This window comes from Orycteropus afer, unplaced genomic scaffold (genome assembly GCF_000298275.1).
Source record: "Orycteropus afer afer isolate SDZICR_OR568_19922 unplaced genomic scaffold, OryAfe1.0 scaffold00139, whole genome shotgun sequence".
NCBI classification, from domain to species: domain Eukaryota; kingdom Metazoa; phylum Chordata; class Mammalia; order Tubulidentata; family Orycteropodidae; genus Orycteropus; species Orycteropus afer.
The window spans coordinates 1587484-1604199 of record NW_006921726.1 but is presented as its reverse complement, the minus strand read 5'-3'; the positions used below and the strand labels follow the sequence as shown (position 1 = coordinate 1604199).

The 16716-nt window shown below is 37.4% G+C and overlaps 1 protein-coding gene across 1 annotated transcript in view; it reads left to right on the top strand.

The window, feature by feature from the left end:
- The window catches only part of NCOR1 (nuclear receptor corepressor 1), a 308055-nt gene that overhangs the window by 52749 nt on the left and 238590 nt on the right, over window positions 1-16716 (top strand). The window contains exons 4-5 of the mRNA XM_042781622.1: window positions 7453-7635; window positions 13546-13659. Of these exons, the coding sequence (XP_042637556.1) occupies window positions 7453-7635; window positions 13546-13659 (297 nt within the window). The remainder of the gene's footprint in view (window positions 1-7452; window positions 7636-13545; window positions 13660-16716) is intronic.

Here is a 16716-nt window from a genome sequence, read left to right as displayed (position 1 = left end):
ATGTCATGCTTGGTAGGGTGGAGGGTCGACGACAGAGGGGGAGGCCTTCAACGAGATGGATTGACTCGGTGGCTGCGATGATGGGCTCCAGTATAGCAGGGATTGTGGGGATGGCGTGGGATCAGGCAGTGTTTCGTTCTGCTGTTCATGGGGTCGCTATGAGTCACAAACGAGTCGACGGCACTTAACAACAACACAGTGTAGTCAGAGGTGCATGATACCCCAGTTTTCTTAAAGTTTAAATAATCCGTTTAAATTCAATAGCAATTTATTAACTAGTTATATCAGAGAAAACACCTTTTTTGGTAAGGCTTTTTATGGAGCTTTGGTGGCATAGTGCCTAAAATATTTGACTGCTAACTGGAAGGTTGATGGTTCAAACCCACCAGCCTCTCTGCGAAGGAAGATCGGCCAATCTACTTCCATAGAGATAGCGCTTCGGAGACCCAAAAGGGGTTGCTGTGTGTCAGAAATGACTCGATGGCAGTGGGTATGTTTTTTTTAATAACAAATTTGGTCCCTATTTTATGGAAATAATACAGACTTTTAATTTTTTTTTATTGTGATTTGGGTGAATGTTTACAGAGAAAATTTACTTTCCATACAGCAGTTCTCACACACATTGTTTAATGACATTGACTACATTTTATCCCAATGCAACAGCTCCCGTCTCATTTCCTCCCGGTAGTTACCTCTTCTCTGTGTCCATCCCTCCATGTACTCCTGGCCCCTGAACTGTCTCCCTGTGCATAAACAGCCCTTCTTTCTCCCATGATTGTTCTCTCCAAGGGGGGTATCTACCTCAGGTACATGTTCAACTCAAATGCCTGTCTTTTGTTTGGCTGGAAGCCACAGGTGTGGGTTCAATTCCAGACCTGAAGGGCAGCTAGGGGTAAATAGTACATACTTTTTATAGAAAACTTGGAAAATACTTGAGAAAAATTTTACCTATTGTTGTAGAACTTGCAGGTAACTACTTTTAATATTTAGCTATATTTAGTGACATTTCAAACAATGTGTCAAGAACTTATGAAAGTATATTAAGATTGAAGTTTTTTTTCCTGTGTGGGTTGGTTGTCATTTGCCTTTCATTGTGGAATTTCTGTTTGTATCTTATGCCTTTGTTTTGTTACTGTTTGTGTTTTTATATGTCTATGGTAGCATAGTGGCTAAGACACTTGCCCGCTAACCAGACGGCTGGCGGTTCAAACCCACCAGCCACTCCTCGGAAGGAAGGTTGGGCAATCCTACTTCTGTAGTGATACTGCCTCGGAAACCCAAGGAGGGGTCACTATGAGTCAGGTTTGACTCGACCGCACACCACAACAACAACAACAACTATATTGGTTATTATTAAATTAGCAAATTTATAAGTACTTGGTACTTACTGTTTAAAAAATTTGTTAAAGAGGAATAAATTAATTTGTAGAAACTTTTTAAACAGTTAAATGTTAACTCTTTTACTACATTATGTTAATATTTTTTCCAGTGTCCTGTCTCGATTTTACTTACTTCTTTTTTGAGCATACCAAAGTATAAAATGCTATCAAAATTTTATAAAAGTTATCAAATATTTTCCAATGAAGTTTATTTATCTTTATGGCTGTAGTCCTTATATCAGATAAATTATGAACCACACATTTTCAGAGTTAGTGTTATGGGAAGTAAAGTTTTTTGCATTGAAAAATCATTAAAATGTAGTGAATAAGTCTGCAGCTTGTTTTAAATAGTTCATCTGAACAAAACAGTGTATTTGTGGAGAAAGCAAATGGAGGAAGAGGTTAACAGTTGGTAAATATAAAGGAAGGACAAATGAATTACCATTATAATCTTCTCTCAACTTTTCTGTAAATTTGACATTTTTCAGAATAACAAGTTGGGTAGGGAAAATGTATTTGTGGTACCTCAGAAATCAGCTAAGCTTCTGGGAGTTTTGAGACCTACTTTACCATGTGAAATATATGGTAAATTTTATAACAAGGAAGAAATAAATAACAAGTAAAGATCGTCTTCCAAGACTGAATAAATGAGCACAGATGGAATTATAAAACAAAAACAGAAACCAAATTCACTGCTGTAGAGTAGATTTCGACTCATAGTGACCTTTCATTGGGTTTCTGAGGTGGTATCTATCACTAAGGAAGTAGAATGCCCAACCTTCCTTCCAAGGAGTGGCTAGTGGATTTGAACCACCAGCCTTCTGGTTGGCAGTTAATTATAGCCATAAAAGTTTTTATAAAAAAGTGATCTTAAAAGCTCATTCATTAAAATATTATATTGCTGGAACCATTATTGGGTGGTTGCACCATTGATTCGATTCAGACTTATAGTGACCTCTTTGTGACAGTAGAAGTGCCCTATAGGTTTTTCCTGGCTGTCATCTTTATAGAAGCAGATCATCAGGCCTTCCTCCTGCAGAGCTGCTGGGTGGGTTTGAGCCTTAATGTTTTGTTTTGCAGCTGACTGCTTAACAGTTATACCACTGGGGCACTTTGTGTTGGAACTGTAATGCAACCTATTTCTATTCTATAGTGAGAAAACAGATGTTAAGCAGAATTTAGTGACCTAGCTGCTGCCTTCTGAGTTAGAATAAAAACCCAGGACTCTTGATCCCTAGTCCTGCTTTTTTATTCCCTAAGGAGTAAACCATTTGAAATCACTTTTTTGGTAGCAGTAGAGATTTGAAAAGAATTAACATGTGCGTGGTTAGTGTTGTTAAGCTCAACTTATTGTTTATAGAAGAATTAGATAAGCTTGAAGGAAAAAATTACCTATACTGTTACTACTTACAAAACATCATTTAACATTTTGATGTTTATTCTTCCTCTTGTGTGTGCATTTTAATGTGCTCACTGTATGCATGCTGTCTTTTATTTTTGCTTAAATATATCGTGAGGTTTTTTTTTTGTGTGTGTAACTGTTGTTATGTGCCGTCGAGTTGGACCCGACTCATAGCAACCCCTCCTTGTGTTTCCGAGGCAGTATCATTATGGAAGTAGATTGCCCAACCTTCCTTCGGAGGAGTGGCTGGTGGGTTTGAACCGCCAGCCTTTGGGTTAGCAGTCAAGTGCCTTAGGCATTAAGTAAGCTACCACAGAGCTCCTTTGTGTGTAACTATACAACTCTATTTGTAATGCTCATTTAATATTCAATATGTAGATATAAAATTATGTAATTGTCACGTATTTAGTTTCCCTGTTTATTCATTATTATGAACGGTGTTGTAATGTATATTCTTTAGGCTGATTTTATGTGTACATACTTATTTCCTTAAGGTAAATTTCTATTAATCTATTTACAGAACAATGTTGGCATATTTTAAACGGTTTTGATGGTCCCAGATTGCCCTCCACAAAGAGTAGACCAATTTATATTCCTGACAGCAGTGTAGAAGTGTGCCCAGTTCCATTTCACCCTTGCTGACCCCAACTACTTACTGGTTTTAAAATAACCTTTGTCAGTTTGATAAATGATTGTTTCTAACTTGAACTTGTTTGCTTTATTGATAAAGTTTACCTTTATTATTTTTTTTAATTTTTACTAGTCATTAATCTTTCCTGAACTTTGTAAAATTTTCTTTTCATATCTGTTGCTAATTTTTTTTGTTAGTATGTTTTTAATTTTTTTTAGAATGTTTTTGATTTTATATTGAGTTGTTTGAGTTTATGTTTTGTAAATGGTTTTTCCCGTTTCATCCCTTGCCTTTTAATTTTTTATTGCTATTTTTGGTAAATAGAAGATTGCAGGTTTTATTTAAGTTCATAAATCTTTCTCTCTCTGTTTCTCTTTCTTTCTCTTTTATTTGTATTATTTTAAATTGTTTTTTTAAACCATTTCTGTCTGCCCAACAGTGAATACCTACTTTAATTTTGGTTTGAAGCTTTTTGTTTTTTTTTAAATAAGCTCCATATAAATATTTGCTATTACTTAGCTTTTATTTTGTTGTAAGATGTGTGGTAGAAATTTAACTTTTTCACTAAAATAGCTATTGGATGTTCCAACACACAGTTGTAAGCTCCATGAAGGCGTGGATCATACCTGTTTTGTTCACCATGGTATTCCTGGTAGGGACTCAGCTGCTGCTGCTTATTTTTAATTTTTTTTTTTTTTTGTTAAATGTTTAACAAGAAAGAAGTCAATGAAAATACTGATTTATGATAATAATTCTTAGGGCATGCATCAACATCACTTGGGGAGTGTTTTCAAACCTACTGAATCAGCATATAGTCTGTTATACTTTTTTACTACTTTCATTAACGTAGATTAGTTCGTGTGCTCATGGTAGGGAAATGATATTAAAGCATGGATGTCTGGGTGGTTCTTAAACAATTTTTCCCTGCATGTTAATATTCAAATTATGAGCCAGTTGTCTCATAATTAAAGGAAGAACCTTAGCAGCATATAAAGACCTTAAAATTTGAAAATTCTGTAGAAAGTGTCTTCATTTAGTGCAAGTAGCAGCTCGTTTAATGAATTCAAGAACTACTATGCTTTTCACAATGTTCAACTAATGAAGCTGTGAGTGTTAAGAAGAAATTTCAAAGACATTTTCCCTGTACTTTTGTTTTTAAAGATTGATAAAAGAAGGGTATGACCCGAATCTGATTTTTAACTTTTTATTTTGATGAAGCATACTGTTTTTATATAGGAAACAAATGACTTCAAGGAGTTACCACTTAAAGAAATAAGTGTGAATTAATAGGTTTAAGGCTGCCACAGATTAACTGTATGTTGAGTGCACGTGATACTAGAAATTTTACCATTTTAGTAGGATTGTCACAGTTTTTGTTAATGTTCTGCTTACAAAGTTGCAAAGGTTTTAAGTAATATCACAATTCTAGTTTTCCCAGAGGGGGCTCTGGTGTGTAGTGGTTAAGGCATTTGGCTGTTAATCAGAAGGTCAGTGGTTTCAACCCACCAGCCACTCTGTGGAAGAAAGATAGGGTGGTCTGTTTCTGTAAAGATTAACAACCTTGGAAACCCAGCGGGGGTCACTATGAGTCAGAATTAACTTGATGGCAGTGAGTGAGTTTGTTTTCCCACAAGTCCTATTATATTTAATGCACGATATAGTAGTATAGGTGTGCTAGCTGAAATCTATGTGGGTATCTCTTATATACGCTCTTGGTTCAGAACTACTAATTTTTACTTAATTATTATTATTCTTCTTCATTATATTTTAGGGATCTGTAATTCTATGAATTATCATTCTAGCTTAAAGTAAACTAGTACTTTAATTTAAAACTCATCTGTTTTATAGTATTGTTTATATCTTCACCTCAGCTGAACATTAATAGGTCTGTGTGTGTGTTGGGGGCTCTTTGGTTGTGTGGGGAAGAACTTGCAGCAATTCTCTATTGATGTAGAGGTAGAATGGGATATTATATTTGTCATAAAGAGATGTATGTGCTGTAGTGTGGACAGACTTCTTGTTGTTAGGTGCTGTCGAGTTCTCTGAGTCCGAGCGACCCTATGTAAAACAGAATGAAACACTGTCTGGTCTTGTGCCAGCCTTACAATCCTTGCTATACCTGAGTCCATCGTTGCAGCCACTGTGTCAATCCATCTCGTTAAGGGCCTTTCACTCTTTTGTTGACTCTCCACTTTACCAAGCATGATATTCTCTAGTAGGCCATTCTTGCTTCCAAGGAGCATTCTGGCAGCACTTCTTCCAGGACAGATTTGTTTATTCTTTTGGCAGTCCATGGTACTTTCAGCATTCTTTGCCAACACCACAACTCAATATCATCAATTCTTCGGTCTTTCTTATTCATTGTCCAGCTCTCACATGCATATGAGGTATTGAAAATACCATAGCTTAGGTTAGTTACACCTTAGTCTTCAAGGAGACATCTTTGCTCTTTAGCACTTTAAAGAGGTCTTTTGCAGCACATTTTCCCAGTGCAATATGTTGTGTGATGTCTTGTCTGCTGCTTCCATGGGTGTTGATTGTGGAACCAAGTAGTATGAGATCTTTAACTACTTCATTCTTTTCCCCATTTATCACAATGCTGCTTATTGGTCTAGTTGTGAGGATTTTCATTTTCTTTATGTTGAGATGTAATCCATACTGCAGACTGAAGTCTTTAATCTTTGTCAGTAAGTGCTTCAAGTCATTTTCACTTTCAGCAAGCAAAGTTGTGTCATCTGCATATCACAGGTTGTTAATGAGTCTTCTCCAATCCTGATGCCACGTTCTTCATTATATAGTCCAGCTTCTCAGATTATTTGTTTAGCATATAGATTGAATAAATATGGTGAAAGGATATGACCCTGGCACACTCTCTTCCTGATTTTAAACCATGCAGTATCCCCTTGTTCTGTTTGAACCACAGCTTCCTGGTCTATGTACAGGTTCCTGATGAGCACAATCAAGTGTTCTGGAATTTCTATTCTTCTCAATATTAAATCCATAATTTGTTATGATCCACACAATCGAATGCTTTTGTATAGTCAATAAAACAGAAGACTTAGTTGCTCTTTACTGAAGGTAGGCCCCGATAGAGGAACAACAAAAGCTGCTCAAGATACTTCTCTTACGTATATACCTCAGTTTTTGTCCTTGGAAAGCTCAAACACTTATCAAGAACTCTTGGTTACTTGGTGGATATTAAGGTCAGTATATACCAAGTTTTACCTGGAACAATACTGTTTCCCAGCTTATATGTTCAGACTTTTTGAAGTATCATTAGAAGGAAATGGCTGAGAAATTGGTATTGTCTTTTGCCATGGTTATACTACATTTCTCCAGAGATTCTCTCCAGTCTCAGTGTTGTTACAGAAAAGATTGGTCAGACACCTAGCTGCCTCACTGTTTATCTTTTAGCATCTCAAAATAATGAATGATGTGAACAAACTATAACAGTGATATAAATACCAATGACCTTTGTGTATGTACCTATGAAAATTGTTATTAAAGTACTGCCATCTAGAGAAATTTGTGGAGGCCCTTACAGAGAAATAAAGGAGCTCTGCTACCACAGTGGTTAAACTCTTGGATGCTAACTGAAAAATGTTATGTGCCGTCGAGTCGGCCCCGACTCATAGTGACCCCTCCTTGGGTTTCCGAGGCAGTATCACTACGGAAGTAGGATTGCCCAACCTTCCTTCCGAGGAGTGGCTGGTGGGTTTGAACCGCCAGCCGTCTGGTTAGCAGGCAAGTGTCTTAGCCAAATAGGTGCTGTAAATGCACCAGTTGCTCCATGGGAGCAAAAGACCTGACAATCTGCTCCTATAAAGATTACAGCCTTGAAACCCTATGGGGCAGTTCTGTTCTGTTCTGTAGGGTTGCTATAACTTGGAATCAGCTTGACAATACAATACCAACATATAGAGAAATAGCACATGTTTTTACTATGATTTAAAATTCACTTTTTAATTTAAGAGAATCTTGATTCTAACATTGATTATTAGTGAAGAATAAATTGTTGTTCTTGATTTTCTTTTCTCAAGGATCCTGCGTTTGGAGGCAAACATGAAGCTCCATCCTCTCCACTCCCTGGGCAACCATGTGGAGATGATCAAAATGCTTCACCTTCCAAACTTTCAAAGGAAGAGTTAATACAGAGTATGGACCGTGTAGATCGAGAAATTGCAAAAGTAGAGCAACAGATCCTTAAACTGAAAAAGAAGCAAGTAAGTGTTTTTATTGCTTAAGTATTCTAAGAATGCATAAATTGTCTTCCTAATTAATATCATGTTTAATTTTCCATATTTTAAAACTTTATGTAAAGGAAGTCGTGCCTTATACAACTCATAACTTTTTTTTCCTACTTTTAGATTCCTTAGTTTCATCCATTCATTTCCACTGTGGTATTGTCTGATACTGCAGTGAAAACCCAAGGAGGGGTCGCTATGAGTCAAAGACGACTCAGTGGCACATAACAACAACAACAAGATTATAGATAGCAAATTTTGTTATCTATAACATATATCAATACTTCATTTCTTTTTATGAATGATAATATTCTATTTTTTGTATATACCGCATTTTGCTTATCCATTCATCTTTTGATGGAAACTTGGGTTGTTTCCATCTTGTGTATATTGTAATTAACACTGGTGTACATAAGTATCTATTCTAGTCCCTGTTTGCAAGTGTTCTAGGTTTATACCTGGGAGTGGATTTGCTGTGTTGTATAATTGTTCAGTGTTTACCTTTTTGAGTTCTCCAGACTATTTTCCACAGTGGATGAATTATTTTATATTCCTACCAGAAATGGATGTTTTTCCACATCTTTTTCGACACTTGTTATTTTTCGTGTTTTGAGATAGCCATTCTAGTGGGTGTGAAGTGGTATCTCATTGTGGTTTAGAATTGCATTTCCCTAAGGCTAATGATGTTGAGTATGATCTTTTCATACCTATCAGCCTTTTTAGGAACTCTAGTGGTGCAGTGCCTAAGACATTTGACTGCTAACTAGAAGGTTGGTGGTTCAAACCGACCACCAGCTCTTTTGAAGAGAAATGGCTCAATCTACTTCCATAAAGATTTACTACCTTGGAAACCTAATGGGGATAACTGAGTCAGAATAGACTTAATGGTGGTGGGTTTGTTTTGTTATCAGCCTTTAATCTTTGTTGAAGAAGTTTATTCAGCTCTTTTGCCCATTTTTTCATTGCATTCTTTTTGTTTTTTGAGTTAAAAGAGTTTTTTCTTTTCCTTTCATATATTCTAGATATTAATCCTTTATCAGATATATGTTTCCAAAATACTTGTTCCTATTCTGCAACTTGTGTCTTTGTTGGTAAAGTCCTTTGATGCACTAAAGTTTTAAATTTTGACGAGGTAATTTTTATCTATTTCTTTGTTTGTTGCTTGTGCTTTTGGTATCATATCTTAGAATCTATTTATCAAAAACAAAGTCTTGACAATTAATAGATACAGAGAGAGAGATCATTGGCCATTGGTGTTTACCAGGGAGAGGAGGGGATGGAAAAAAGTACGCTTTAGGTCATAGAGATTTTTTTATTTTTGGTGATTGGAAAAATGGTACTGAATGTGGATGTAATGACCTTAGCACAAGCAACATAAAGACAAGTGTTCCAGCACATTGGATGGGTATGACATATAGGTATGTTGGTAGGTACAAGTGTATACATAGGAAAGAATAGATAGAAGTATCTGTTAAAAACAAACAAACAAAACAGAACCACCACGCCTATTGCCATCAAGTTGATTCTGACTCATACAACCTTATAGGACAGGGTAGAACTGCTCCATAGGTTTTTTAAGGCTGAAAATCTAAATGTAAGCAGGGTGCTTCATCTTTCTCCCAGGAAGTAGCTGGTAGATTTGAACCACTTGCCTTTTGGTTAGCAGCCCAGTGCTTTAACCACTGCACAACCATATTCCTTTAGAAATATCTGTACAACACCAAAAGCCACATCGACTGCCTTTGAGTTGATTCTGACTCATGGAGACCCCCATAAGGATTCTAGTGCTGTAAATCTTCACGGAAGCAGACTACCTTGTCTTTCTCCTGCAGAGCAGCTGGTGGTTTCAAACCACTGACTTTTTGGTTAGCAGCCCATTTGCTTTACCATAGTGACAGCAGAGTACCTTAGAAGTAGCTGTAAGTCCGTGTATATTCAAACATGTCGATGCAGGCACATATATTCATTGAAGACACAAATATGAATACTCCTCAGACATAACCAAATGCCTTCCAAGATTGATTTTCTGGGTTTGGAAGCTTAGGACCATGGTCTCATGGAACAGCTCAGTTAATTGGCATACCATACTTCACCAAAAGAAATCATGTTCTGCATCCTAGTTAATTGAATATCTGAGGTCTTAAAAGCATGGTAGAAGCCATTTGGATATAACTACTGTTTTCTGCTTGCCAATAACAAAAGAGTAAGAAGGTAACCAAAAGCTCAGAGAAGAAACAAGTCTACATGGGTCATGACCACATCTGCCCTGAGACCAGAAGAACCAGATAGTGCCCAGCTACTACCACTGACTGATCATAATAGATGGTCCCAGAAGAATAGGAGAAAAATGGGTAGCAGAACTGAAATTCTTTAATAAAAACAAACAAAACCAGACAGACTGGAATAGTAGAGAACAGATAACTCCCTGAAATTTTTGCCCTGAGCTACTCTTTAAACCTCAAACTGTGCCTGTCCCTTGAGATTACCTTTTAGTGAAATAGCAGACAAAATAAAGGATATTACTTGTCAACTCTGTGCTCTACTTAACCACCTGTATGAGACCATCTTAGGAGCCCTGGTTATGTGGTGGTTAATGCACTTGGCTGCTAACCAAAAGGTGGGGGGTTGAAACCCACCAGCTGCTCTGTGGGAGATAGATGTGGCAATTTGCTTCCATAAAGATTGCAGCCTTGGACCCCATAGGGCAGTTCTGCTCTGCCCTATACAGTCACTATGAGTAGGAAATGGCTCAGTGGCAATGAGTTGGATGTTTTGTTCTTGTTTTATGAAACCAAAAGGCCAATACTTACTCAGAAGCAAATATAAAAGATAAGAGGGCGAGGAAACTAGACTACTAGAAATGAAGCAAGCAGAACACAAAGGCAGTGTTGACATATTCTAATAAATGCAACTAATGTTACTGAACAAATTATCAAATGGGAACCTAATTTGTTGTATAAATGTTCACCAAAAATAGAATGTTTTAAAAACAAACAAGGTAATGTAGTGCCTAAGGCATTTGACTGCTAACCAGAAGGCTGGTGGTTCAAACCTACCATCCCCTCCTTGGAAGGAAGGTTGGGCAATCCACTTCTGTAGAGATACCACTTTGGAAATACAAAGGACGGGTTGCTATGAGTTGAATCCAACTCGACAGCAGTGAGTTTGATTTTTGGTTTTTCTTCTAAGGATTTCACAGTTTTAATTCTCACATTTAGTCCATTTTGAGTTAATTTTCATGTATACTGTGGCGTATGGGTTCAACTTCATTCTTTTGCGTGTGGAGATCCAGCTTTGTGAGCACAGTTTGTTGAAGAGACTATGTTGAGCAAATAATCTGAGAGGTTGGATGATATGAAGAAGAACACAGCATCAGGATTGGAAGAAGACTTATTAACAACCTGATACATGCAGATGGCATAATCTTGCTTGCTGAAAGTGAAGAAGACTTTAAGTACTTACTGATGAAGATAAAAGACTGTGGCCTTCAGTATTCATTATACCTTAACATAAAACAAAAATCCTCACAAATGGACCAGTAAGCAACATCATGATAAACAGAGAAAAGGTTGAAGTTGTCAAAGATACCATTTTACTTGGATCCATAATCAACACCCATGAAATCAGTTAAGAAATAAAACAATATATTGCACTGGGCTATAAAAGACTCCTTTAAAGTGTTAAAAAATAAAAGTTGTCACTTTGACAAATATTGTATTAGTCCGGTATTGTAAAAGTTAAGGAAAGGTTTATATATTGGAGGACATTTTCTTTGTTGGTTACCAGGGGTGGGAGGGAAGTGGAGGGAATGCTGTTAGATAGATAGAGATAAATATTGATTTGGGTGAAGAGAAGGGCAATGTACCAAATGTGAGTGACCAATATGGCAGCATTGAGGATGAGAAAGACAGAGAGAGTTACATGGGCAGTACAGACAACAACTATGAACCCCTTTGCATATACAGTACTGAGTTGTCAGTGAAAGCAAACATGGGTATAGGGACAGATAGATGGGTGAACAAGCTAAACAATTAGGTATGTCTAAATGGAGAGTGTATCCAAGATCATATACAGGGTTGGCAGACAATGGGCCTATAAGTTCATGTGAATGATCAGAATTCCCAGGTGTATAGTAGAGCTGACAAGGGGCAAGGTTATGGTCATTACTTGGTCACAGCCAGCTACCCAGAGGGACCGAGTAGTTGATCCTGCGGGCTTGGGACCATAGTCGCAGGGGACATCAAGCTCAATTGGCATAACATACTATACAAAACATTGTTCCCCCTACTACTTTGGCGAGTAGCGACTGGGACCTTAAAAGCTAGGAAGCTGCCATCTAGATGCAACAATGGGTCTCTCCTTGTCAAGAAGAAAGAAGAAAACCAAAATTAATGGAAACAATCAGTCCTAGCGACTGGTACACCATCCGATCTGCAACCTATACAACTATGAGACCAGAAGAACTAGATGGTGCCCAGCTACCACTGCCATCCACTTGGAAGGGATGTAGGAGATCCTGCATAAAGAGGGAGAACAATGTGGTACAAAACTCAAAATCATTTGGAGGCAACAAAAAAAAAAGAAGAAGGTGGGGACCAGGTTTGCTGGTCCAATGGAGCCTGGTGTAACCACTGAGACTATGGCCCCTAGCTGCCCTTCAGGTCTGGAATTGAACCCACAACTGTGGTTTCCAGCCAAACAAAGTATAGGCATGTGAGTTAAACATTTACCTCAAGTAGACACACGCCCTGGAGAGAACAATCATGGGAGAAGGAAGGGCTGCTTATGCACAGGGAGATAGCTCAGGGTGCAGAAGAGTATGAAGGGATGGACACTGGGAGGAGGTAACTATGTGGAAGAAGTGGGAGGGGAGCTGCTGCATTGTAAATTTTGGTCAATGACATGAGACAAAGTATATGTGAACTGCTGTATGAAAAGTGAATTTACTCTGTAAATCTTCACCCAAATCCTAAAAAAATTAAAAAAAAAAAATAAAAAAAAAAAGTTGTCACTTTGATATGAATGTTGTACCTGACCCAAGCCATGCTATTTTCAGTTAGCTCATATTCATATGAAAGCTGTATAATGAATAAGGAAAACATAAGAGTTGATGTCTTTGAATTACATATTGATGAAGAATATTGAATATACCATGGACTTCTAGGAGAATGAACAAATCTGCCTTGAGAAAATACAACCAGAATGCTCTTTAGCAGCAAGGATAACAAGACTTGGTTGCTCATGCTTTGGATATGTTATCAGGAGGGACCAATCATGGAGATAGACATCATGCTTGGTAGAGAGTCAGGAAAAAAGAGGAAGACCCTCAACGAGATGTACTGTCATAGTGGCAGCACCAGTGTGCTCAGACATAGCAAAGATTGTGAGTTACTGCAAGATTGAACAGTGATTTGTTCTGTTTTGTGTTCTGGTCACTATGAATTGGAACTGACTTGGTGGCACCTAAGAACAGCAACAATATGAGCACTGCTGGTGCATTGGTTAAACACTGTGCTACTGAATGAAAGGTTGGCAATTTGAACTCCCTCCATCAGCTCTGTGAGAGAAAAGATGTGGTGATCTACTCCTATAAAGAGTATAGCCTAGGAAACCCTGAGCAGTTCTGCTTAGTCACAAAGGGACCCTATCTATCTATCTATCTATCTATAGAGAGAGAGAGATAGATAAATTTGCATTCTTTAGTTACTAGTGAAAGTAAGTCTAATTGGTTTTCTTAAAGCCCCTGGTCCATTAGATCCTATTAGATTAAATGGTTACCTTGTGGAATCAGAAAGACATTTCTCAGTGACTTGTGTTATCTGTGGCAGTTAATTATTTGTGGAGGTGACACGTGGTGCTTGCCTGACTCTTGCCTTCTGGGTCTCTTAGCAACAGCTCGAAGAAGAAGCAGCTAAACCTCCTGAGCCCGAGAAGCCTGTGTCCCCTCCTCCAGTGGAACAGAAACATCGCAGTATTGTCCAAATTATTTATGATGAGAATCGGGTAAGCTCATGCCAGCCTTGAAAGCAAAGGACATTAAACCCACTTTATTTTGACTTTTTTAAGTCCTGAATAAGTTTGGTCATAAATTAATTGTATGAAAACTTCAATTTATGTTTTAATGTTCTTAAACTTTGGTTGACTGAAACTTGGTGCTTTTTCCTTACAGATTGAAAGAAAGTTGACAGTTCTCTCGTAAATGATTGGATATTTCATTTTTAATGGTTATAATGTATAGTTATTTTTTCATGAGAGTAGAATTTTTTCATCAGAATCTCTTTCCTATCATATAAATACTGGCAAACAAGATTAGGTAGCACGTAATACTGAACAGCCATTTGCTGGTTTTTCACTTTATAAATGTATGTAATGCCAAATACTGGTAATATTCCAGTTGCTATAGGTTACTGGGTATGAAAATTTCATTATCAGCTTCAGAAGTGATAGCTGGACTTTCAGAGAAACTGTGGTTTGAACCTTAGTTATAAAGTATGAGGTCATTGGTGTTTTGGTAGCTAGATAGCCTTTACAGTTTTTGGTTTATTAAAGTGACTTCTTTTTACTTTTAATTAAAAATGTTCTTGCATTTAGAAAAGCTAGGCCTTCATTCTGTGAATACATTTGTAATGTTAAAGTTAGTTTAGGGGCAGGGGCAGAACTTGGCTCAGGAACTAGCAGTTAAAGGGAAACCAATTTCACCCTGATATATAAAGAAAACTTTATAGCAGAGCTGCCTAATAGTGGATTGGTTTGCCATGTGAAATGTGTACTCCTAATCACCAGAAATATTTATTATTCATTTCTGATCATTTTAACAATGTCCTTTTCCATTTATAAGATTCTTAGTCTTCTGATTAGAACTGCTATTTGTTCTTTTTTGTGTGTGTGTGCTTTGACTGTAGATTTATAAAGCAAACTTGTTTCACATTCAACAGTTAGAACTGCTGTTTGTTCTATTATGAGTTTCCATAAGTACCCAACCCAGAAAATAATAATATGCTTTAAGTACTAGAAGGTGCTCTGTTGGCACAGTGGTTAAAAGCACTCAGCTGCTAACCAAAAGGTCAGTAGTTTGAAACTATCAGCCATTCAGCGAAAGAAAATGAGGCAGTCTACTACTGAAAATACGTACAGCCTTGGAAACCCTGTGGAACAGTTCTACTCTATCCTATAGGGTTGCTGTGTGTTGTAATCAACTCAATGGCAATAGTGCTTTTGCTTGTAGGTTTGTTAGCTAATTGCAGTCACAAGGTAAAAGTTGGGATGGTTTTTTCGGTTTACTGTTGTTGCATTGTAGTGAATAGATTTATCAGAATCTGTATATCTTATGTAAGCCCTGGTGACGGAGCAATTAAAGCTCTCATCTGCTTACCAAAAAGGTCAGTGGTTTGAACACACTAGCTGCTCTGAGGGAGAAAGATGTGGCAGTTCACTTCCATAAAGATTTACAACCTTGGAAAGCATATGAAGCACTTCTACTCTGTCCTATATAGGGTAACAATGAGTCAGAATTCACTTGATGGTAGTGTTCCCCCCCCCCTTGGTATATCTTAAACTATATAAACTTTATGATAGCCCAGATATTATCAGAATTTGTCCTAAGGAAAAGCAACTGTGAGTTAGTAATTAAATAAATATTTTGAGGAATAATCTGAGATTTAGAGAGAGAGATTTATGTATATGTGTTTATATACATAGATAAATTCATCATTGGATACATAGGTTAATAGGCAACATGAAGACGTATGTAATAAAATTATTGCCAAACTTAAATTTTTGAGCCTGCAAAGATGTAAATATCAGCCTTTAAAATCAACCCTGAAAAAATTCCTTTTCACAGTAGGATACTAGTAAATATTTTCTGTGATGTGATTTTACTCCCTTGTCTAACATGATAATATTTGTGCTTTATTCTTTTTAGCCTGCCTTTTCATGGCGTAGAATCTAATATGTTGTTGTGTGCAGTGGTGTCGATCCTGATGCATAGCAACCCTATATATAGCATGGCTTTTGAAAAAGTATAGTTAAAAACTGGTGAATGTTTGTATGATTTCCCATTCATTGTCTAACGAGAGAATATGCTAGATATTTCCAAATGTATTGCCTATGATTATAATGTTATTTGTTACCTAAAGCTAATAAATTTGAGTTTTGTGATAATAACAATGTGGCTTCTAGAGATTCTACGAGAAAACTGAACTCACTGCCATCTAGTGGATTCTGACTCACAACTAACTCCTTTGGGTTTCTGAGGTAGTAAATCTTTACAGAAGTAGATTGCCCTGTCGTCCTTCCACAGAGTGGCTGGTGGGTTTGAACAACCAAGCCCTCTCTGGTTAGCAGTCAGATGTCTTAGGCAGTACACCACCAGAACTCTTTTAATAGTTAATTCTCAACTGGAGACCTTATTGTCATAACTGAGGAGTGAAGAGGTATTCTACAGGCATCTAATGGTTAGAGGCCGGAAATACTGTTAAATATCCTACAATGCACATGAAAGCGCCCTACGAGAAAGAAGTATCGTACAAAATACTAATAGTACCAGGATTTATAAATCCTCATTTACAGCTATCTATATAAATAGGATTTGATACCCAAATTCATTTATTTTTCATATTTTTTTATTTAAATTTTTTGAATGTTTATTCTTGTGGTAGTTAAGTTTGTGTGTCAGCTTGGCTAGGCCTGATTGAGTGGCTGGGCAGCTGGATGTAGTATTCCCCATGATGAGACTGGTAATTAACTCCATGGTGGAATCTATTGGAGCAACTGAGTAGCTGCTTTGGGTATGTGGTCTGCTTCCCGTATATAAGAAACAGCTTTGGGAAGGCTCTCCAGCTTATGGCACATTTGAACCCTGCATGTAACCATGTGGTTGCTCAGCAGCCTGCCATGCTATGCTGACCTTGGGACTTTCAATGGACATGAATGAATGGCCTGACATGTGGTTTGGTAACATTGGAACTGTGTCTTTTTACTTGTCAACCATGGGCTTGACAGCCTCAGCAGCCAGCAGCTGTTTGAGAGAGGAAAAGCCTGTAGCTTCATTGGGCCAGGAGC